Source organism: Ctenocephalides felis, unplaced genomic scaffold (assembly GCF_003426905.1).
Source record: "Ctenocephalides felis isolate EL2017-DRISC unplaced genomic scaffold, ASM342690v1 CF-g0.4_SCAFFOLD_03571, whole genome shotgun sequence".
Classification (NCBI taxonomy): Eukaryota; Metazoa; Arthropoda; class Insecta; order Siphonaptera; family Pulicidae; genus Ctenocephalides; species Ctenocephalides felis.
Window position 1 is genome coordinate 22,842,265 of NW_020539725.1, and position 25,808 is coordinate 22,868,072.

A 25,808-nucleotide genomic window follows, 5' to 3' on the forward strand; every position below is an offset into this window, starting at 1 on the left:
GTCTCTTAATGAATGCCTATTTCTGTAATATATATTTTCATATGCTCGTTAAATTTACTTATATCCTTCTGGTTTATCATTTTTAATATGTCCAAAATAACTAAAAAATAACTGTCCATAGTTTGTTCACACGACATAATAATTGTGGATTTTATATATCGATTTTTTACTAGTACCTCAACAAATGCGTGTGTACGCCAATTAATTTCATAAAGTGCCTTTTGTTGTACATATCAAAACACGCTTTTGTTTTAGTAATATGGTTCTTAGCAGAATACTGTAATATTTTGTACTTGCAATATTTTATATTTTTTCTGTTGTAGCAGATTCACTTCACTTACAATTGGATAGACAAGGCAAAACATTACTAATTTCAATTACAACTGCTAAGGTTGCATAAAGAAATACCTTTGATTATTGAAATCTTAGAGTAGCATCTATAAATTTTGTATTTTTTTGTACAACATAATGTTTTTGCAATATTCACTGAATATTTACAATAGCACATAGCTGAAATCAGCAAAACAAAAAGGACGTGCTTAAAACAACAGAGCTTTTCACACCTTTCGCACTTCTGCATATTTCTATGTTTGTTCTGACAACAAGGAATATTTTCTTAAGGCTTCACACTTGCATTTTAGCACGTGTTTCCACAGAGAACAATAGGACAATATGACATATAAATATGTCAATTCTTTTTTTATATTTTACCGACGTGCTTGAAAGCCGCTGTTGCATATTAACCAAGAAGTCGGTTGAAATGTTCAACTGGTGAGATCTTCCACATTCTACGGAGGATTACAAGTGTGGGTAATCTGTCTGTGATTCTAAAATTCAATGGTAACTTGAAAAAAAATCAAGGTTGAACGATAGCGTAAGGTGTATTCATAAAAAATGTGTTTACGTTAAAAAGTGACACGTCGATCTATGTAATACATCATCATTGAGTCAACAACAGAGAGCCGACGTGTCATGTACTAAAGAAGTCATTGACAATAAACCAAAAGCAGTCGATGTTAACAAACACGTTCTATGATTTCACGTTTTTGAACACAAATACCGGTATTATTTGTTTTCTACATTTCATAAAAAATGCGATGACAACAGTTCTAGAATGCTGAAATCACAATATTTATTATAAATTTACAATAGAGAACCTGATTGAAGCTTTTAGAAACTAAAAGCTTCAATCATGTTCTCTATTGTGAAATTCTCTAAAATTTAGATTTTTTGGAAATCGTTGGTCGCAGAATCTTAAAATAATTTGAAAGACTTTAAACAAGAATTTAAGCAGTTTAGTACTGTTGTTCATATACAAAATGAATTAATTATATTATAATGAAGGGCATGAAAACCATCCAGACAGCTGCGTGTCAAAATCGTTATGCACATACATAATAATTTTAATTAGCAAAATTAAATAAAGGTTACGAAGAATAATATTCGGTCTATCAAAATTTCTCTTAGCGAATATACATAATTAATTTTGATATAATGGCCACATATTATAAAAGAAGAATGGTAAATTTATTTAATTCCTAGATTTATTTGATATGCAAAATATTATGCTTTACACGTTTACATATTTTTATAGGTGCGTTTATATATTTTTGATAAACTAAAAATGACTGATGCAGTATTACCATGGCTTAAAATAATTTGTTATGTTGTAGTCAATGTTAAATTACTCTAACTTTGACGAATTATATCACATAATTTGTTCAGTTTCCTTAACGCTTGCTTAATTTTAGTTCATCCTGAACCTCTTACCAAACTTTCTACTGACACTATGCACGAATTCTTTGGCGAAACGAAAAATTCCAATCAAATAACAGTAAAATACGAAATGTGCTTGAAACAGAATTAAAATATAAAATTTTTAAGTCGTTTTTAACTTCAATTACCAATTATTAATTTTAAATTTGAAATCGGTTCAGTCGTTTTTTGAGAAAACATCGACGATAGATTGAAAAATCGACTCACATATACACACGCATACAACCTTTTCCAAACTTTTTCCAAAGTTAGTCCCAAACGATTCACAATGACTTAAAACGAAAAAGATGAATCGATTTTTTTTGGCAACAATATATTCTTAATAATAATCATTCAAGAAGGAATCCAAATTTTAATTTTAATTTCAATTTCTCTTTATTAAATTTCATTTTGTCTTTTAATATAATACAGAATATAAAATGAAATATGTATTGTAAAACGCAAAATACTTTAGCGAGGCCAATAATAATAATTATATAAACAAACATAAAACTAGTTGTGCATGGCATCGTGCCTTAAGGCAAATTGCTGCAACTTTCCCTACTGATAATTAAATTTAAAAAAAAAAATTAAACTTTGAAAAATTATATTTTCAAGAATTATGGAAGCGCGTAAACGTCGCGTCGCCTACTAACGGATGAACAATGATACGAAACCCATATAAATGGAAACAAAATTTGTTTTTACTAGCGAAATCTCTATAAAATATCTGATAATTTGATGTGCATATGTCTAACGATCATATTTAACCGCCCAATGTTACTTTTTTTTACTGTATATTGTAAACCACTAGACCTGCCTTCCTAAAATTCTTCAATTGTCAATACAAATAAATACTCCGATTTTGGCTCTTTTTTGGCACTTTTTGACTCGTATGTTTTAAACTGCTGGACTTGCCTTTGCGAAAAACTAATCAGCATGTCACCTTATCAATAGGAATCGAATGTTTTTGAAATCATCCAAATCGGTTGATTCGTGTTCACGAAATAGCGGACGAAAAATTGTGTCCAAACATACATACACACATTTTTTTCTAAGATATGCCAAAAATGTTCAAAAACCTCTGAAACGTAAAAATATGCAAAAAAAATCATTTTTGATTTTTTGCGATTACTATAACTTACCCTACGGGAAGTTAATAAAAAAGAAGCAGGTGACTAATAAGTAGCAAATGCTGAAGACTTGGGTTTAGAAGTGTTTCATTCGTAATTGTTGCAATTTAAAAAAAGATTTTGTACAGTTTCATAATTTTCATACAATGACCACAATGTATATGCTTATCGTATATGATGGACATTACACTACAAATACAAATTGTAATATGAGGTCTATGTATTACATGCATATGATAGAATTTTATATCCGGTAACTTCCGCGGCCACGTCTTTTCGTGAACGTACACAACACGTAGACAGACCGTTTTCTGTGGGCTCGTGCAAGCGCAGCGACGTTTCATTGGCCGACGTAATATCATACGATTCGCTTTTGCCTTTATGCCACGCATCGTCAAACTTTTTTATAAAACACATTACATAGTCCAGTCATTTGGTGCAAAAAAGGCTGTTGCCGGTACAGTACTCCGGGACTTCTGAAAATTGGTGATCTTATAGATTTCGAGGTGCTCTTTACGAAAATCAACTTTGCCACCTCAAATTTGAACGGCAAGTTGCCAACATATTGGAAAAATGGCGTCAAAAAACAGCTTTTTTAAAATATCTCCTTTCTGGCTCATTCTACGATAAAAGTATCTATGTACGAATTAAACTAGATAAAATTTCCTACAATTCTTTAGAAAACAGTTTTTTTTTGTAAAATTGATAGTTTGAGAGTACGGTCGCTTAAAAGTCTTCACTGCTTTCGCCGCAGTATCAAATCTCTCCATATATGACAGCACTTTGAACTTGACCACATTCTCTCTAATAAATAAATATTTTCAATGTTAAATTAAGCGAATAAGATCTAGAAATAAAATAATTCAAATATTTTTCTGTTTTTTTGCTGATTTTTTAACACTTCAATAGCAAAGTAGCTATAAACGAAATTAAACTAGAGAAAACTTTCTATAATTTATTCCTATTTATATCTAATCCTATTTATTCCTATTTCCTATTTATTCAATATCTTTTATTTTGTTAACCAATTATTTTATTCCTAGATCAAAAAAAAAAACGGTTTTCTAAAGAATTGTAGGAAATTTTATCTAGTTTAATTCGTACATAGATACTTTTATCGTAGAATGAGCCAGAAAGGAGATACTTTAAATAAACTGATTTTGACGCCATTTTTTCAATATGGCGGCAACTTGCCATTCAAATTTGAGGTGGCAAAGTTGATTTTCTTAAAGAGTTCCTCGAAATCTATAAGATTACCAATTTTCAGAATTCCCGGAGTACTGTACCGGCAAAACGACCAAATTACTGGACTAACATTACAATTATACATTACTATTACCATGTACTTAAATTTGTTCAAATAATTGTCATGAAGATCACAATGAATATGGATACGCCTGAGATTATATTATCAGATAGAAAATTTAACACTTTATCTTCCGATTTGCCAATTGATACACTAAGGGACCAATTCTAGAATAAAATACAAATTATATGGTAATGCTATGTTGCGGGTCTATAATCGTAGTATGAGATTGTAGTCACGAACTGTCGAAAAGCTGTGCATTTACTGTGATATCATGCGTTTTACACACTTATGATAAAAAAAATTATTGGCATTTGGGTATTTTGGAGGTCAGTTTTTTTTTTGTGCAAAACGACTGATCGCACAGACGTACATTTCGACAGTTTGGCACTACTAACTCATACGATTATAGACCCATAACATAGCATTACCAAAACATTTCTATTTTACTAAAAAAATTGGTCTTATTCAAAGTTTAAAAATTTGTTTTATTCTTCGTGGAATCTTTTGATTCTTCTTAGCTGTTAATTAATATGTCTTTAAAATTTGCATACTGTTTGCTCTTGTTACGTTAGTTTTATGAATACTATAACTATTATTTATTTGTTATTTCTGATTGCTGGTAATTTTTCTCATCTCAATTTATACGGATCCAAGAGCTGACTTATCTCTATTTGATAAATTTTATTAACAGATCTTCGATAGTAGTATTTTTACATCATCTTTATTATTAGATCATTAATAATAGTGGTAAATAAGCAATAAAAAGAATAAAAGAATAATTTATCAGAGTTATTTTGTTGTTACAACTTGCCCCGGTAGATGTTACGACTAGGCTCAAACACGAGGAAAGTTGTAACACCGCACTTTATCTAGAAAATGATTTATTGTGGAATAATGAACAATAATTATATATTTTCCAGTAACGATATTTTACTGTTTCAAATCGATGTGGGTACCAGACCTGCAATCTTTCATACTAATATTAACCCCTTAACTTAATCATGATCAGAGTCCGCGTGCGATTGCTAGGCCAAAAGTGAATATTACGGGCATAGCCCGCGTACGATATTCGGTTCAGAAGCAAATATTACGCATTATAGGCATGTCCCAGTATGGTGAACGCAAGTATTATAAAATATTTATTCATACGAAACTATAAAACACAAAATTAGTTTTATTTTTGTGATAAACCGTACACTATAAAGGAAAATAATCACAGCGCCGCGCCAGCTTGAACAACTTTGGGCCGACATTTTCGAATCTAAATTGTAAGAATATTTTTTTTTGAATATTTTAAACAGCAATCAGAACCTTACGTCCTATGAGCTGTTGGGCTGAAACTTCTCCTCACTACGTATTTTTTAGATGGTAACCCAATGGTTAATCCATCCATATTTGATGATATTTGTTATTAGAATTAATCTAATAGGGCTGACTTTTTCATTGATGCAGCAATGCCGGGCAAGGGCTATTTTCACTTGGAAAAAATTGTAAGTTAAGGGGTTAAATATAGTTTTCGATTATATTATTTAAATAATTTTTTAAAATCACGTTTTTGTTGTAGATACACTATTTGGTATATTTACTAATTTCTAAACAATATTTCATTCCTCCTTTATCTTATCAGCAGTCTCTCTGAATGTTCCTGTATAAATTACAAGAATTCAGGTAAAAAATAAGAAACATAAGTCTTGAAGTTTTTAAAGCATGAATTTAATTAAATAGTTGCAGGCATTCTAACTATTTAAGAATCACTGTACATTTTTAAAATAACTTTCATGACGTCACTGTCTGCAAGAATAAATTTATGCGGCTGATATTCCAGGTAACAAAAACTTGGTCTAAAAAGATATATATAGGAATAAGACAATTTTTGAGAAATATATTGATGTATATAATTATTGTCACATATTTATATTTATTATACTAGCTTGAAATACTACCAATTGGTAGTATTTTAAAATCTTATTTAATAACTAATCACAACAATTACTGAATGCCTTTTCAGGCAGTTGTAATAAAAAAAAATATTGATGTATATTTCACATAAAGAATTTTCCCAGATATATAAAAAAAAATATTGATGTATATTTCACATAAAGAATTTTCCCAGATATTTGTGTAAGATTCGGTGACCAATATTTGACGCAGTTCAGAGATTTGAATTAAATTTAGTATAATAATTAGTACTAGCCAGTATAATAATTAGTACTAGCCAGTATAATAATTAGTACTATCCATGTTTGCTAAGTATTATTTACACGTTGTCAAATTCTCTTATTAAGACATAAGACACGTCTCTTATTTGACGTCTACAAATTCAATCTCTGTTGGATTAGTCATCGCAACTCAATAAAATATGTACATTTTGAATCTGTTTCATGACGTCAAATCGAAAGATAGTTGTAAGTATAGCATTGCATTCACTGGAACGATGACCGTTCGAATATTTTTATCCATTATTCAAAACACATGTTAATTAATCACATATGTAGATAAATCGCAATCGTTACCGTGAAAAAGTAATATGGTAACAAGATATTTCTTTGGTATATTTTTCAGTATTTTATTAGTTTATAGTAAACCGTATCACAGAAAGTTGAATTGGATTTAAATATTTTAAATTATATAGTATTCGCGCGTGAAATTGATTGATAGTTTTGTTTTTATTTAGTATCGAAGAGAGATTTTTATTGCCTCTGAATAAGATTCCAGTTAGAAAAAGAAATTCCATTAGCAATATATCTCTTGCTCTATTTTAAATTTAGCAGTAGTTTGCCTGTGGCTATCATTTTTGTAGTAGTTTGTCTACAAATATCTTACAAATATTTTTTTTAATTTTTTCTATAATATTATAAAACGTTGAATGTTATAGGCCTAATTATACATACAAAATAATTACAGAAGGCGATAAAGAGAAAAAGACATAAAAAATTAAATAAATTTAATTGCTCTAATACGCAATTGACTATAAAATACAAATTGTTCACATTATGCTTTAGTAAGTTTTTTTCACAAATATTTTGACACCAGATTTATAGAAATATGTTTTGAATGTTTATATGTATATATTTTCATTGAGTATCTATATGTCAGTTCATTTCAAATCAAATGATTCCATGTATTATGTTGACCTACATTTTACGCATACTTTATTTTGAAGAATTATATGTTTTCTAAAATTCGATTTATTTAACGTTATCACAATTCTATTAGTACAATTTTATCATTGACATATTTTTATCTGCAATTTAATTTAAATATTGAAAATAAACTGAAATATTGAAAATAATACCGGTAACTAAGAAGATTTTGGATACTGGATTATATTTTTCATTAAAAAAAAACAAATTATCTTAATTGAATTAATAAATAATTGTAATAATTAATTACAGTAAAATACAAACCTAAAACGATATTCAGCATAACACTTATATTATGTAATGCAATAATATTTTGAAAAAATACTTAAAGTCATAATTTTTTGTTTAAGGCATGATTATAGGTATATGTCTTGAAATTCTTCTGGCGGTAAATCTTTCTTTAAATATTCGGTGCATATTTTTTTTAAGTGTCAAATCTGGAAAATAATAAATAAGGGCATTATCAGGAACAAAATAAAGTTTGAAAATGATTATGATGATAAAAAAACTTGTTAAGAAAATGTTTAAAAAAATTGGATTGAAAAATTAAGAGAAATAGGAAAATAAGAGAGAATTATCGGAACTGTCGAGAGAAGTTTTATCAGGTATTATGTGTAGGAAAATGGCAAATTTAGAAACATAGTAAAATCTTTTGGCTTTTAAAAATGTAACGTTCCACTCAATTTTCTAAATTGTAATCGTGGGAGTAGATTAAAAAGCTGTCCTCCTAAATGTGTGTTATTTGTATTATACACTTCCTAGATTTTTAGCAGATGATATTAGCTCCTACACAGTGACTTTCAGTACTAAATTATTTATCATTACGAATTTAATTATTGTTTTCTGTGAAAAATATAATTTGATAATATTGTTAAAAATTACTTTTGGTCACTTTATTAGTTTTTCCCTTTTTGAACTACGTATTCGTGAAATTTATCTATCAATAGCATATAAATTCTCCTCATTCTGTTATTTTTGAAATATCGTTCAAGGTTATACAACATGCCATTATTATCTTTTCATGGAACCGGATCATAATCATATTGTTGTTACAAAATCATTTTTTTTTATCAATATTTTATCGCCAAATGCGTCGCTTCAGAAAAAATGCGCTGAACGAGAAAATGCCCAATCGTTCTGAAATTTTTACCAAGAAGAAGTAGGAATCTTATTTTGACTAATTGTAAGAAGCTTTTATTTATCAGTCACAGGCATAGTCTCTTAAATTAATAGAGATGGCCATAAATGAGGGATATAGGTCGATACTAAAAAAAAAATTGGAATTATCTCTGGGGAGTAAAAAGTAAAGATAAACATTAAAGATCATAGAATGAATGTTAAAACTGTATTAATTTTCAATGTGCTGCTCGAGAATAACAACAAGTCCGGTAATTATTCAATTTTGTGACTAATCACATTGAACCATTTGAAGTAGAAGTAACATTGGGTACATTCACTAGTGTCATTTATTTATCGGGACTTGATTCAGAGGTCGCGGGTTCGATACGCACTTCGAGCAGCATGTTGTCAGGCAGCAGTGACAACCATTTTCACTTGGAAATATAGATAGCAAGACATATCCAAGTGAAAATGGCCCTTGTCCGGCATTGCTGCCCCATTAAATGATAAGCCCTATTAAATGAATTCTAGTAATAAAATCATCAAATATGTATGGATTAACCATTGGGTTACATCTAAAAATACGAAGTAAGGAGAAGTTTCAGGCCAACAGCTCATAGGACCTAAAGTTCTATTTGCTGTTAAGATATGAGAAAAAAAAGATCATAATTTATTTAAATAATTATATTGTCTTTACATTTACTACATGTCCCCAGAAGGCAGTTGTAAATTATATGGTGAAATAAAAAAATCACACTAAACAAACAACATTTTATGATCTTACTTTAGAAAGATGTTTGCCACTTGAAGAAAATTTTCTTATTTAAAATTTCAGAGTAATGCATAACGATAATGTATGAATTTGTCAAATACAGCTGATAATTACTATAATTAGTAATTTATTGTTTTTTGTTTGTCGTGAAGAAGTCCAGATAAAGTCTAGTCTAGTTTTAAGAACTTGCATGATTTGACGATTTGAAAGAAGTATGCTTTTGTTGATGCAAAGTAGATTTTTTTTTCATATCCCACTTGTCGTTAAGCTTTTCACAATCTTTGTATTTTTAAAAATTTTTTTAAATCATTTACAGTAAAGATCAACTTACGCTGTACGTTAGTTTCTTATCATTACATGTCTGAATATAATGTCATTAAATATTGTCATTCAATATGATAGATATATGAGCTTCCAAAGAAAACTGTTATTCAAGCTCTTTCATCATCAACAAGTTTTAGTAATTTAATCATACTTGCCTTATCTTAACGACAATTTTACTCTTTGTTTTATGTTAAATATATTTGATACCTGTAGTTGTCGATTACAATAAAATAAATGACTCATGATTCTCATATTTAGCGTCTCTTATATTTATCAAAATATTTTTTTTATTTGTAATCAATCATATTTATACATCATATACATCAATCCATATAAATAAAATTGTAGAGTCTGGTTAATGGGGGTAAACTTACACTAGAAAAAATGCGCTTTACCTTGTATAAGTGTTTTCAGCATATCACAGATGGTGGTATTATGCTTCAAATTTGATGTTTATTTTAAAATATAGTTTCTTTAATTATAGTACACGTACTTTAAACGTATAATTTTATAGCAAACGCGCTATGCCAAACTATTTCCTGATCGACCGACGATTCAAAAAAACATTTTGAATATAACTCATCTGTATCAATTGCCTATGTAAAGTCTTGCATTTTTTTTCTCCTTTCTTATACGTTCTTGATTATTATATTATGCTTTTTTAACAAACACGGAGATATTTTTTTTTTTTGAAAACTGCTAATAGTTTTTCTTTTTTGTTGCATATAGATGTTATTATTTTAATTATAATTGAAAATTTTTTATGTGCATAAGTATATATATATATATGTTGTATTATATCCTCCACATATTTCCACCGCGTATAAAAAAGACTTAGAATGTTTTTGTTTTTGTTTTTGCATTTTATTCTTTTTCAACAAAATTCAACATTCAAGTAATTTTATATCTTATAAATCTTAGCCTATTTTAATTAAAACTATTGTGTTACATTTTTACTTAAAAAATAGTTATTCATAACTATGAATCAAGTGTCTTCAATATTCCAATTTACATCGACATTGATTATTTATGAGTTGAGTTGTTTTTTTTTTAAATCAATATGCATGTATACATCAATTATGTTAATTATTCGTACGAGATTGAAATTTCTTTTTTCTATTTCAGGTATACTGGGCGATATACAATCCTACTTTTCAATAGGAGATGATCAAGGAGGATTATTACAAGTTAGTTTTTTAATCATGTAATTTCAATCACCATTAAAATAAAACAATGATTAAAATATCTTAAATTACTTTTTAAAAGCTGGTGTACGGAAGAAATCTTGATTTTGAATACAAAGTTTTACAAATTTTACCATAACTGAACTTCTCTCAGGATCCCTGCAGATTTCTATGTAACTGTGGAGAGTCAATTCTGAATTCTGTTTAATCTATTTATATATTTTGTCTTAATTTTTTTCAAGTACTCATATTTGTATTTAAAAAAAATATTATTATTCATTAATTTATCATGTTTTAACTTTCAGACAGTATTTGTGATATCTTATATGGTCTTTGCTCCATTGTTTGGATACTTGGGAGACCGATACAATAGGAAGATTATTATGGCTTCCGGAGTATTCCTATGGAGTCTCACGACGCTTTTAGGTTCTTTTATGAATGTAAGTATTTTATTTAAAGGAACAATCAATGCATTAAAAATATTAACGATAAAATTCTAATAGTATTGTATTTTGAAAAAAAAAACGTTATTGCAATGATTCAATTATTAAATCATCGAACCTAACAAAATAAGCAGGAGAACAAGCATCGTAAAATGATTTTATGGGCACGCCAGTTTTTTGTGAAAGGTTTTGGATGGGTTTTGGATTGAGTTACTCTGATTTTCTTTTTTTCAGAATTTTGGTTTCTTCATTACATTCCGTGCACTAGTAGGAGTCGGAGAGGCTTCATACAGTACGATAGCTCCTACAATAATCAGTGATCTTTTTGCCAAAGACATCAGATCTAAAATGTTGGCATTATTTTATTTTGCAATTCCAGTAGGAAGGTAAGCAATTTATAACTTTGTTGCAAAATTCTATTGTTAAAACTTCATGCAAAACGCATTTTTTGCTGAAAAATTCAAGAGAAAACTTTTCAAAGAAACTTTCTCTTACAACTTGTGGAATATATTCACAAATTTTGTTTAAAAATATTTTTATAGACCAGAGTTAACAAAAAATTAAGTGATAAACAAAGTTACTGAGTAATAAGATGCTTTGAAATAAAATGAAATATTTGCCATTAATAATTTTAGTGGATTGGGATATATTGCCGGATCAGCGATGGCTCATATAGGAGGATCTTGGCACTGGGCTCTACGAGTAACGCCTGCTTTGGGATTAGTTGCTGTAATTTTAATTAAATTTATTCAGGACCCAGTACGAGGACATAGCGAACAAAGTATGGATTTAGAACCAACATCTTACACAGATGATCTGAAGTCATTACTCAAAAAGTAAGTTTGAATAAGTATTGTTCTAGCTATTTAATACTTTATACTATTACTCCACAACAAATTTATAAAATGTTTTTTGAGTTTATTATTCTCATATAATCAATATTTTTTTTCTCAGTCGTTCTTTCATGCTGAGCACTGCTGGATTTACTTGTGTGGCCTTTGTTACTGGTGCCCTAGCCTGGTGGGGACCTAAATTTATTCATTCAGGGATGATTTTGCAGCCAGGAAATCGAGATGTCACTATCAATGAGTATGTATCAAAGTTCGGGAGGATTTTATTGTCAAAATATTACTTCGTGATTAGAGTTGCTGCACTTGTATTGCAGACTTCACCAATACAAATGCACAATCCACTTACATACCAGAATACAAAGTTAATATTGGAAAATGAACTTCTAAATACATCATTATAAAAAAAAAGTATCGGGTAGTAAAATATTTAATGCGATGCGATAGGGTATTTATAGAAATCAATGAATTATTGCCAATATTTTTATGAAAATTTTGAAAATACAATTCTTAACAAATTCAATCACAACAACTTGCTGTAGTTTAAGATAAATTTATTTGACTCTCGTAATTATTTGGTATTCTAGTATGAAGCGAGCATGTGCATTTTGTATTATAAATATGTGTTTTAAAATATATTATAATAAACTGCTTAATATACAAGTTTATATATATATATATATATATATATATATATATATTTTTTTTTGAACTAAAGAAAACTGAATTATTATCAACGTTTTATATATGCAATTTGACATTTGAATGTGTGATCATTCTGCATTTTTTGACTTAACTTATTGCCTGCTAAGTATATACATGTATCAAATATATATATATATATATATATATATATATATATATAAATATATATATATATATATGTATGTATGTATATATATTAGGAACCCTAATATGTGGTGGTTTTTAAATTGGATGTTTTCGAATTATCTTGCTCCCAGGGGCTCTAAAGCAATTTTCTTAAAATTTTAGCACTTAATATTAACTTTATCATAGTACGAAATCCAACTAAAGTTTCTAAGCATGGGTAAAATTCCATTTGTTTTATAACTTAGCGACAAGTGAATCAAAATTTTGAGAATAACATTGTATTTGCTTATTTTGATCATAAATATAATATAAAATTTACAACAAAAATTTGATATATTTCATAAAATAAGTATTTACTTAGGAAGAAGAACGAAGAAACTTTGGTTGGAGTGGGTAATATCTTAAAGTTAATATTAAAAGCTAAAACTTTCAGAAAATTGTTTTTCGGGAAAGGAAATTTGAAAGCATCCATATTAAGGACTACCCTAATATATATAATAGACTAATTGTAAGAAAATTCGACATCAATCGAGGCAGCCTGCATGAAAAAATATCGCTTCACACACGCATCCAAACTTTAAGCCCTATACTCCCATATTGCAGCGTATCGTTCAAGTTTGGTATTGTAGCGATGTTGGCAGGCGTGACGGGCGTGCCGTTGGGCTCGCTGATCGCATCTCGTCTGCGGCCCCTATACCCGTCCTGCGACCCATTGATCTGCGCCACCGGCATGCTGGTTGCGGCCCCACTTTTGTATTTCGCAGCAATAACGCCGGGCTATAACACTAATTTGTGTTTCGCCCTCATGTTCTTTGGACAGGTGTCCATGAACATGAATTGGCCACTTGTTGCGGATATGCTTTTGGTAAGACTCCCTGCCCCAAAATGACTTCGAGCCTAGTTTACATTGATGATGTACTTAATTTTAGACTTCAAGGCTTTATAAGTATACTACCCGATGCAGTGAATTAAGGTTCTGGTAAAAAATAACACTCTGTTAAGCCAATCACTATTTATAATGTACAATTTTAGTACTCATAATATTGGACTAAGAGCTAGTGTAGCTGTTGAATAACGTTGTTTTTGTAAGGCTAAAAATATTTGTACTGGGCTTAGGCTGGACAGAATTGCCTGGCATTTCACATTTTTTCAACATTTATTTATTAACTGTTTAACTTTGCCTTTGCAAAGTTTATTTTAATTCATAATCATTTTGCTCATAAAAGTGAACCTTTCGGCTCATCTGGCATGTTGAAATGGTTTGGCAATTTGATTTTAATTAAATCATATCATAGTTTGAAGCTTACAGAAACATGTTGAATTTTTGTTTTTTTTTTACATTTTCCATCACTTTTGCTGAAACTTGCCCAACCATCATTTTCATACTTAGCTCACTAAGAATCACCAGTACAAAAGCTTTACTTTGCTGTAAAGACAGGAACATTGCTATTTAAAAGATTCACTATCTCCCAGCCTATATTTTGTTTTACAGATTTCAAATCTTAAACTATGCATAAAATTGTCTATGTAAATTAGGCTTAATCCTCTCCATCTTCTTTTCCACATTTGATTTCAGGCAAAATGTATATGTTTTATTTCGTTTTGTTTTATATTTATAGTTTTCAGGTAACAATAATTGGTTTTACAAAACTGCTTATTTATGATTTATACATCTAAGCAAAATATTTTCAATATTATTTTTCAGAATAAAATTTACTTTATTTTTTAAGATATGTCTGAGGATCAGGTTGGTGAACTACTGGTAAAGCTTTAGCATTGATATATTCTTAAAATAATTACTCAGTTGTTGGATAAATGATAAACCTTTTAAATAATTATAATGGTATATTCTTGCTGCTTCTAATTAAAAGCAACCCGTTTATCTTTCAATTATTATGCTACAATAAACATTATAATACTTTACAAGACAATAAAAAATACTTACTACATACAAATATTATATTACAAATTCGTATTTATTCAAAAAAAAAATATATTATTTATTATCAAGTATTTCTCGATATATACATTTTTTGAAGAATTTATTATTTATTATTTATAATGCTGCTGTAAAAGGTATGTCATTATTTTAATAGTAAAATGATTTAATGAATGTGCATGAATCACATTTCTATGACTGATCATCATATTTGATATCAATAATATTCTTACATAATACATAGTAGTTTTCAACTACATTCAATAGTTTATGAATTGTAAACAATTAACTGAAGATTTTAAATTTTTGAGATACTCTTTGACTTTATAATTAAATTCTATTAAATGAAATTATTTAACTAACTTGATGCAAATAGCAATGCCAATTGAAATATTTGTTACAAATTTTGTTTGCTTAAATGTAATTATCATAATTAAGCTATTTGTAAAAGCCAATTCATAGCAGAGTCCCTGATGTTTAGAAAGGAGTAAAGCGTTTATTTTGTATGAAAAAAATATTGTCATAAAATATGTTAGCAAAATGTTTTTTGTAATAATTTCAGGGTCGCTTTTGTATTTGGTCTTCTAACTATGATTTCTGGTCTTGTGGGTGTTCCTCTTGGCTCATATCTTAGTCAGAGTTTAAAGAAAACTTATCCTAGAGCAGACCCTTTGCTGTGTGCTGCTGGTTTATTAATTAGCACACCTTTATTAGCCGCTGGAATGCTGGTTGTTCAGTTGAATTCAACAGTTGCCTTTATTCTAATGTTTTTTGGTGAACTTGCATTAAATTTGAATTGGGCAATAGTAGCTGATATATTATTGGTAAGAATGCCATTTATGAATAATATGGCTAATGATTTTTTATGTATGCCACTTTCGATTCTATATTAATTCACAGATGTTTGTAAAAGTAGTTCTGTGATTATATTGATTATTGCTCTTTGTTAAAAAACAAGCTGGTTGCCCACTTCAAATTATAATGTTAAAGTAGCTTTTATCATAAGATAAAGACATTATACATTGAAGTGCGACCTGCTAAATTTTTTTTTAGAACCTAACCTCAAAATTTTGCTTTCATATTTATATGATTTTTGTTTATTATTCAGCTTAAATCTTCAAAATAGCTGTGATATTTTGTGTTTTCAATTGATTTAATTATATATATATATATATATATATATATATTGTAATTTCATCGATATAACTAATTTTGCTTTAAATTCATAATTCTAATTACAATGATATTATTATGACAAATTCAAGATAAATAAGTGTTTAGTTTTTAAGAAAATGTTGATTTAATGCAATTGCTTTTTGCAGTATGTGGTCATTCCAACTCGTAGATCTACAGCGGAAGCATTCCAAATTTTAATATCGCATACATTTGGAGATGCAGGAAGCCCATACTTGATTGGTGTTGTAAGTATAATTATTTTTCTAGTCTCATGTCTTAAATATGTGAAGGTAAAACTGGAACTATTTTTAGAACTGAAATTTCAAACCATGCAAGTGTTTAAACTAGTTAATTTTCTTTCTTTTTTTTTAATTATGAAGTAATGGAGGATTTTTTTTTTACAAAATTAAAATTTACAAGTAGCAGTAAATTGACTAAAGGTTATTATAAAAATACAATTAAATATATGTAAGTAAAGTATTAGTCAATGTTTGTTTAATTTGAATAGGTTTATCTTAATAGATCTGATTCAGTGCGACTTTGCTATATATATATATATATATCAACCTTTCGGAACTAGGTATGTTCCATCTTTGAAACATCGACAGTAAATAAATAAATGTTTATTTTTGGATTTTTTGTTCAAAGCTCTACAAAATATATATGTATATATAGCTATATAAAGCTATAGTAAAAAATCTTCCTAAAATGATTTGATAGTTATCATCACATATACTGTAGTACTTAATGTAATATTATTTTCAAAGATGTCATTTTGTGTGATATACCTGTCATAGCGCATGAAAGTTTCTCAAAAAACACTTGAGATTGTTAGTACAATGCTATTGTTATTATAAAAGGCTTACCTTATATTTATTATTGTAAATATTTATTATTTACAGATTTCTGAGGCGTTAAAACCTTTGCTTAGTCCATCGGGTGTAGCTGTTACTGCATCAGCGTTATTACTAAATACACAAAGTGAATCAAGCATTGATAAAATTTCATTGGTAGAAAAATATAGTAATTATAATTCATCTGATTATAGTTTGGTAAGTAATAGATCATTAAAATTGTTATTAATTAATCATTATATATTGCTTTTATAAGATTTTTATGAATATGTAATGTATTTGATAAAGTCCTACATTCATGTTTTATACATACTCATGTTAATATAATTTAATTCATAATAGGGTAACTTTAAGACAAAACTGTTAATTTATAATTTATATATCTATAATTGCATAATTTTGAACTTGATATCAATCAGTATCGATATGAAATTAATTTTAAATTCTAATCTTCAATTGTACTTCATTATTTTTGCTTTTTCAAAGTTTGTGTCTAATCAAATGAAGGATATAGTTAGTATAGCAGCCGAACATTATTTATGAACTAATCTTTTTCAAGATTATTACACACAATATTTATTATAGCAGTGAATACTTACTGTAAGACTATTTTTAATGATTCGTTTTGTTGCATTATTCCTTAAGAAAATGTTCGAACTCCATCATTTATGTTTATATACTTTACATGGTCTATAGTACTTTCATATTTTTACATGAATGATTTATTTTAGGATGGACCAAATTTTCGTTCAATGCAATACGCTCTCTTCACCACCAGTTTTGTGGAAGTTCTTGGCGGTTTATTCTTCTTGTTAACTGCTGTTTATATAACAAGAGATCGCTCAAAAGCGGAAATGGCTGTAGAAGGTTAGTGATCATGCTGTATTATTTTTATTTAAATAATTGTTCTTTTGTAGTAGCTGTTGTTCAATATGTAAAATTACAGTGTATTGTAGAATTCATATATCCATTGATTAATATTATGTTCAATATTTTAGAACACTGTGAAGTTTTTGCTTGCATATTTCCTGGAATAGGTGTAAATTTTAGAATAAGCATTGGTTAACAGTAACTTAAGTTTAAAAAAGTTCACTGAAGATCTACATGATCTTTGTTGAAATTTATCATTTAATCGTGAAGCATGCCAGTATATTAAAATTGATATCAAATTTGAATTGCTATTAACCATGTTTCTAATAATAGCTTGTGATTTGTAATTTAGAAATATATAGCTCTAAATTTTATTATATGTACATATTTACTCACATCAAATTAACATTAAGACGTTTGCATGTCACATTACATTTTTTTAGTTTAGCATCAGTGCATTTCATTATATTTCTTTTCATCTCACTTACAAAATGCCAGAATTAGTTTGCGCGATAAAAACTCCAAAGGGACACAAATGGCACAAATCTAAAATTAGCGTTAGAAATTACATTTATACATACCTTTATGGTTTATTTGATTGATGTTATCCAAAACCAATTTAAACCGCGCAACATACTTTTGAGTACCTGTCGCATTTCGATGTTGGATATAAATTATCTTATGATTTGTTTCAAATCGCTATTTATTTATATTGTACCAGTTTTAATTATTATCTTGATTTTCTTATTTTTCGACTTTTTTTTTTTGTAAATTCATGGAGATCTACTTTTTATTTTTTCATAAAAATTAATTTTAATTTGTAACTTAACGTTTTTGCATAATAATTGTAAATAATCAGAAAACTTAGAATAAAATAGCGATTAAATAAATCATGTTTTTTAAATCAAAATTACTGACTAAGAACTTTGGCTTTTAATTTTTTTATAAAATTTTGTTTAATTTTTTTCATAATTTCATTCATTTTGAAAAATTCATTTTCATGATTTTTTTAAAAATTGAAAATAAAAATTCGAAATTATTAATGTGAGAAGCTATTTTGACCCGTTTTGGGAATTTTGTATACGGCAATTTTCTCATTCATATCATTTTGTTTCATATAAGCATACCATTTGTACGTAACATTTTCAGATATTTGATCAAAGTTAAAAATTTTATTATCAAATAAGAGCAAAAACCGCGACGAATATTGCTCTTAGAAAAACTCGGGGCACAAGGTGGAATTTCTGGACTGTCCCGGCCAAATCGGGACTATGTATAATATATACATATCGGCAATATGTATATTATACTAGGTTACCACTAAATATAATCGAAGCTACACGTACTAAATATGTACATTTAAAATTTTAAATTCCGTTGTACAAATTGAGATATATTTATTTCTCACAACTGGATTCCTTCCAGATGGCCGAATGGAACTTAGTGAAAGTTCAACTAGTGGCGATTCAAATGCATATTCACCTTCATAACATCATGAGATAGATATAACATTCATCGGGGTTAGTTTTACATCTATATTTTAGTTTTTACAAAAAAATTTTTAAGAATTTATAATATATTGAATGCTGGTATGAAACTCGATTTTGTCTATAGCATTAGTTGTAAATATTAATATATAAATAATTGTTTATTATATGATTAAGTTCAATTGTATTAAAGTTTACAAAAACAGTGTAAACCATGAAAATGTCAGGACTTTAGAGTTTGAAATATTTCAAATAGTTCAGTCATTTAAGCTTAAATTAGGTAAGAATCTTGAAATTCGAGATACCCAGCTGTAATTCTGTAAATACTTGAATATTGACACTAAAAAGTTGTCTCAAAACCTACATATCGTAGATACACGCTATCATATGTAGGTTTTGAGACAATTTGTTAGTGTCAAAATACAAGTATTTGCAGACTTACAGCTGGGTATCTCGAATTCCGAGGTGAACTTACTATAATGACTGGACTAAAATAGAACTTATAGTTGGTCTAAAATAGTTTGTTCATTTATTTTGGGTTTGATACCTATTGATATGGCATGGAATCATAGAAAATAGCGATTTTTTATTACATTACTTGTCTTGATGTAAAACATTATTATTTAGATTGTTAATATTACATAGTTGCATGAATTTTTACCTCCTATAAATATAATCATTTAATTTTTTTAAATGTTCTAAATTTATTCAAGTTTATGATATGCAAGTACATATACTATATACTATTTATCCTTAATATGTTTTATTTTTTTCTTCAGGTCACGTAGAAACTCATTGTGCTGATGAATATCAAGATATTTAAATTTAATATATATAAAAAAATATTTTAATTTAGAGGCTTTGTTTTAAAAGTTTTATTATATACGAATAATTATTATCATATCAAGAATGTACGAACAGTATGCATGTATTATTAGGTAAATTTAAAGTGGCTATAAGACTGAACCACTAATTTAATTTATATAATTAAGCTGTACAAAATTGATTTTTAATAACATAATAAAATTTTATATTTAAAATTAAAGTCTTTATATACATCATTATAAAAAGATTGTGTTAGGAATATAAAAAAAAGTCAAATCAAGTCAGTTTTTTAATTAATTTGAGTTTAAATGTTTTTACTATTACTTCATATTCACAAAAAATTTTTTTATCATGGGTTAAACCAAGATAACAAAATCATATGCACATGAAATCAGTTTAGAAACACCAACTATCTGATGCCATTATATTCAACATATTTTTTTTATAATAAACATATTATATCAAACGTCGCCTTTTACTTAAATAATCACCGATCACACCAATAGTTCAAAAGGTAGGTTAGGAAAAGTAGAACGACAACACCCAGTTAGACGTCGAAGTAATTTTTAAGCTTCGCGCCTTAACACCTCAGGACAAAAAACAGCAGTGTTGTACACGTTGTGGTATTTACTTATTGTTGAAGTTAATATTTAGATATAACAAACGAACAAGTCATAAGGCCGAAAAAAGCAGAGTTCATGTGGCCTGCGCTGGCGTAATTGGTAGAGTGATGGCTTCGTACCAAAAGTGTACCGAGTTGGAATCATACCTCAGGACAAAAAACAGCAGTGTTGTTCACGTTGTGGTATTTACCTATTGTTGAATAACCTAAATTTAATATTTAGATATAACAAACTAACAAGTCAAAAGACCGAAAAAAAGCGGAGCCGATGTGGCCTGCTCTGGCGTAATTGGTAGAGTGGTGCCTTCGTACCAAAAGGGTACCGAGTTCGAATCATACCTCAGGACAAAGAACAGCAGTGTTGTTCACGTTGTGGTGTTTACTTATTGTTGAATAACATAAATTCAATATTTAGATATAACAAACTAACAAGTCATAAGGCCGAAAAAAAGCGGGGTTGATGTGGCCTGTGCTGGCGTAATTGGTAGAGTGATGGCTTTGTACCATAAGGGTACCGAGTTCGAATCATACCTTAGGACAAAAACAGCAGTGCTGTCCACGTTGTGGTATTTACTTATTGTTGAATAACATAATGTTAATATTTAGATATAACAAACTAACAAGTCATACGGCCAAAAAAAGCAGGGTTTATGTGGCCTGTGCTGGCGTAATTGGTAGAGTGATGGCTTCGTACCATAAGGGTACCGAGTTCGAATCATACCTCAGGACAAAAAACAGCAGTGTTGTTCACGTCGTGGTATTTACTTATTGTTGAATAACATAAAGTTATTATTTAGATATAACGAACTAACAAGTCATAAGGCCGAAAAAAGCAGAGTTAATGTGGCCTGTGCTGGCGTAATTGGTAGAGTGGTGGCTTCGTACCAAAAGGGTACCGAGTTCAAATCATACCTCAGGACAAAAAACAGTAGTGTTGTTCACATTGTGGTATTTACTTATTGTTGAATAACCTAAATTTAATATTTAGATATAACAAACTAACAAGTCAAAAGACCGAAAAAAAGCGGAGCCGATGTGGCCTGCTCTGGCGTAATTGGTAGAGTGGTGCCTTCGTACCAAAAGGGTACCGAGTTCGAATCATACCTCAGGACAAAGAACAGCAGTGTTGTTCACGTTGTGGTGTTTACTTATTGTTGAATAACATAAATTTAATATTTAGATATAACAAACTAACAAGTCATAAGGCCGAAAAAAAGCGGGATTGATGTGGCCTGTGCTGGCGTAATTGGTGGAGTGATGGCTTTGTACCAAAAGGGTACCGAGTTCGAATCATACCTCAGGACAAAAAACAGCAGTGTTGTTCACGTTGTGGTATTTACTTATTGTTGAATGACATAAATTTAATATTTAGATATAACAAACGAACAAGTCATAAGGCCGAAAAAAGCGGAGTTGATGTGGCCTGTGCTGGCGTGATTGGTAGAGTGATGGCTTCGTACCAAAAGGGTACCGAGTTCGAATCATACCTCAGGACAAAAAACAGCAGTGCTGTCCACGTTGTGGTATTTACTTATTGTTGAATAACATAATGTTAATATTTAGATATAACAAACTAACAAGTCATAAGGCCAAAAAAAGCAGAGTTTACGTGGCCTGTGCTGGCGTAATTGGTAGAGTGATGGCTTCGTACCAAAAGGGTACCGAGTTCGAATCATACCTCAGGACAAAAAACAGCAGTGTTGTTCACGTTGTGGTATTTACTTATTGTTGAATAACATAAAGTTATTATTTAGATATAACGAACTAACAAGTCATAAGGCTGAAAAAAGCAGAGTTAATGTGGCCTGTGCTGGCGTAATTGGTAGAGTGGTGGCTTCGTACCAAAAGGGTACCGAGTTCGAATCATACCTCAGGACAAAAAACAGCAGTGTTGTTCACGTTGTGGTATTTACTTATTGTTGAATAACCTAAATTTAATATTTAGATATAACAAACTAACAAGTCAAAAGACCGAAAAAAAGCGGAGCCGATGTGGCCTGCTCTGGCGTAATTGGTAGAGTGGTGCCTTCGTACCAAAAGGGTACCGAGTTCGAATCATACCTCAGGACAAAGAACAGCAGTGTTGTTCACGTTGTGGTGTTTACTTATTGTTGAATAACATAAATTTAATATTTAGATATAACAAACTAACAAGTCATAAGGCCGAAAAAAAGCGGGGTTGATGTGGCCTGTGCTGGCGTAATTGGTGGAGTGATGGCTTTGTACCAAAAGGGTACCGAGTTCGAATCATACCTCAGGACAAAAAACAGCAGTGTTGTTCACGTTGTGGTATTTACTTATTGTTGAATGACATAAATTTAATATTTAGATATAACAAACGAACAAGTCATAAGGCCGAAAAAAAGCGGAGTTGATGTGGCCTGTGCTGGCGTGATTGGTAGAGTGATGGCTTCGTACCAAAAGGGTACCGAGTTCGAATCATACCTTAGGACAAAAAACAGCAGTGCTGTCCACGTTGTGGTATTTACTTATTGTTGAATAACATAAAGTTATTATTTAGATATAACGAACTAACAAGTCATAAGGCCGAAAAAAGCAGAGTTAATGTGGCCTGTGCTGGCGTAATTGGTAGAGTGGTGGCTTCGTACCAAAAGGGTACCGAGTTCAAATCATACCTCAGGACAAAAAACAGTAGTGTTGTTCACGTTGTGGTATTTACTTATTGTTGAATAACGTAAAGTTAATAATTAGATATAACAAACTAACAAGTCATAAGGCCGAAAAAAAGCACAGTGGATGTGGCATGTGGTGGCGTAATTGGTAGAGTGATGGCTTCGTACCCAAAGGGTACCGAGTTCGATTCATCCCTCAAAACACAAAACACAAAACAGCCGTTCTGTGTTGACGTTGTGGAACGAGGCATGCACGGAATCACATCCGTTCGAATTTGGAACGCCGGGTATGCTCTCTCGATCGAGTGGAGAGTAATAAACCTCGCAGCATCCCGAAACAGGAAGGAAGGGAGAGAGGAGTAATAGGGGATGTGGGGTTCGCAAACGCGCGCCCTCGTGGTCCTACCACAAAAAGGGAGGTGGGGTCCAGGATTCTGCGCGGCGACCAACCCTGCGAGGCACCCACGAGTGCGATGGGGGGTTGTGTAAGAGGAGGAAATGGAGGGGGGTGAGAGAAAGTGGTGAAAGGGGTAAGAAAGGGGAAAAAAAACTACTACTCCGGTGAAAGTTAGCTGTTAACGACTGCTAGGCGACGGTTGCTAGGTAACGGTTGCTAGGCAACGAAATTCGCGAAATAACTGTGCTGAAAATTTGGGGACGGTTGCTAGGTAACGGTTGCTAGGCAACGAAATTCGCGAAATAACTGTGCTGAAAATTTGGCGACGGTTGCTAGGTAACGGTTGCTAGGTAACAAAATTCGCGAAATAACTGTGCTGAAAATTTGGCGACGGTTGCTAGGTAACGGTTGCTAGGCAACGAAATTCGCGAAAAACGTGTGAAAATTCGCGAATTTCGTTGCCTAGCAACCGTTACCTAGCAACCGTCGCCAAATTTTCAGCACAGTTATTTCGCGAATTTTGTACCTAGCAACCGTTACCTAGCACGACCGCCAAATTTTCAGCACAGTTATTTCGCGAATTTTCGTTGCCTAGCACCGTTACCTAGCAACCGTCGCCAAATTTTCAGCACAGTTATTTCGCGAATTTCGTTGCCTAGCAACCGTTACTAGCAACCGTCGCAAAATTTCAGCACAGTTATTTCGCGAATTTTGTTGCCTAGCAACCGTTACCTAGCAACCGTCCCCAAATTTTCAGCACAGTTATTTCGCGAATTTCGTTGCCTAGCAACCGTTACCTAGCAACCGTCGCCAAATTTTCAGCACAGTTATTTCGCGAATTTCGTTGCCTAGCAACCGTTACCTAGCAACCGTCGCCAAATTTTCAGCACAGTTATTTCGCGAATTTCGTTGCCTAGCAACCGTTACCTAGCAACCGTCGCCTAGCAGTCGTTAACAGCTAACTTTCACCGGAGTAGTGAGTTTTTCTCCCCATATCTCCGTGACCCCTTTCTTACCCCTTTCACCACTTTCTCTCACCCCCTCCATTTCCTCCTCTTACACAACCCCCCATCGCACTCGTGGGTGCCTCGCAGGGTTGGTCGCCGCGCAGAATTCTGGACCCCACCTCCCTTTTTGTGGGTAGGACCACGAGGGCGCGCGTTTGCGAACCCCACATCCCCTATTATTCCTCTCTCCCTTCCTTCCTGTTTCGGGATGCTGCGAGGTTTATTACTCTCCACTCGATCGAGAGAGCATACCCGGCGTTCCAAATTCGAACGGATGTGATTCCGTGCATGCCTCGTTCCACAACGTCAACACAGAACGGCTGTTTTGTGTTTTGTGTTTTGAGGGATGAATCGAACTCGGTACCCTTTGGGTACGAAGCCATCAGTCTACCAATTACGCCAACCACATGCCACATCCACTGTGCTTTTTTTCGGCCTTATGACTTGTTAGTTGTTATATCTAATTATTAACTTTACGTTATTCAACAATAAGTAAATACCACAACGTGAACAACACTACTGTTTTTTGTCCTGAGGTATGATTTGAACTCGGTACCCTTTTGGTACGAAGCCACCACTCTACCAATTACGCCAGCACAGGCCACATTAACTCTGCTTTTTTCGGCCTTATTACTTGTTAGTTCGTTATATCTAAATAATAACTTATGTTATTCAACAATAAGTAAATACCACAACGTGGACAGCACTGCTGTTTTTGTCCTAAGGTATGATTCGAACTCGGTACCCTTTTGGTACGAAGCCATCACTCTACCAATCACGCCAGCACAGGCACATCAACTCCGCTTTTTTTCGGCCTTATGACTTGTTCGTTTGTTATATCTAAATATTAAATTTATGTCATTCAACAATAAGTAAATACCACAACGTGAACAACACTGCTGTTTTTGTCCTGAGGTATGATTCGAACTCGGGTACCCTTTTGGTACAAAGCCATCACTCCACCATTACGCCAGCACAGGCCACATCAACCCCGCTTTTTTCGGCCTTATGACTTGTTAGTTTGTGTTATATCTAAATATTAAATTTATGTTATTCAACCAAGAAGTAAACCCCACAACGTGAACAACACTGCTGTTCTTTGTCCTGAGGTAGGATTCGACTCGGTACCCTTTTGGT

General features: G+C 31.0%; 1 protein-coding gene across 2 annotated transcripts in view; it reads left to right on the top strand.

Annotated features, from left to right (window-relative positions):
- The window catches only part of LOC113387056 (protein spinster-like), a 73,565-nt gene extending 53,468 nt beyond the window's left edge, over positions 1 to 20,097 (top strand). Inside the window, exons 2-12 of one of the 2 annotated variants that reach the window (XM_026624810.1) lie at positions 10,681 to 10,742; positions 11,045 to 11,179; positions 11,417 to 11,568; positions 11,818 to 12,018; positions 12,137 to 12,271; positions 15,363 to 15,624; positions 16,123 to 16,221; positions 16,879 to 17,028; positions 17,562 to 17,697; positions 19,126 to 19,220; positions 19,967 to 20,097. In XM_026624810.1, the coding sequence (XP_026480595.1) occupies positions 10,681 to 10,742; positions 11,045 to 11,179; positions 11,417 to 11,568; positions 11,818 to 12,018; positions 12,137 to 12,271; positions 15,363 to 15,624; positions 16,123 to 16,221; positions 16,879 to 17,028; positions 17,562 to 17,697; positions 19,126 to 19,190 (1,397 nt within the window). In that variant the 3' untranslated portion in view covers positions 19,191 to 19,220; positions 19,967 to 20,097. Of the gene's footprint in view, positions 1 to 10,680; positions 10,743 to 11,044; positions 11,180 to 11,416; positions 11,569 to 11,817; positions 12,019 to 12,136; positions 12,272 to 13,464; positions 13,727 to 15,362; positions 15,625 to 16,122; positions 16,222 to 16,878; positions 17,029 to 17,561; positions 17,698 to 19,125; positions 19,221 to 19,966 lie in introns of those variants that run through there. The other variant, XM_026624811.1, reaches the window with a different exon arrangement.
- The last annotated feature ends 5,711 nt before the right edge of the window (positions 20,098 to 25,808 follow it).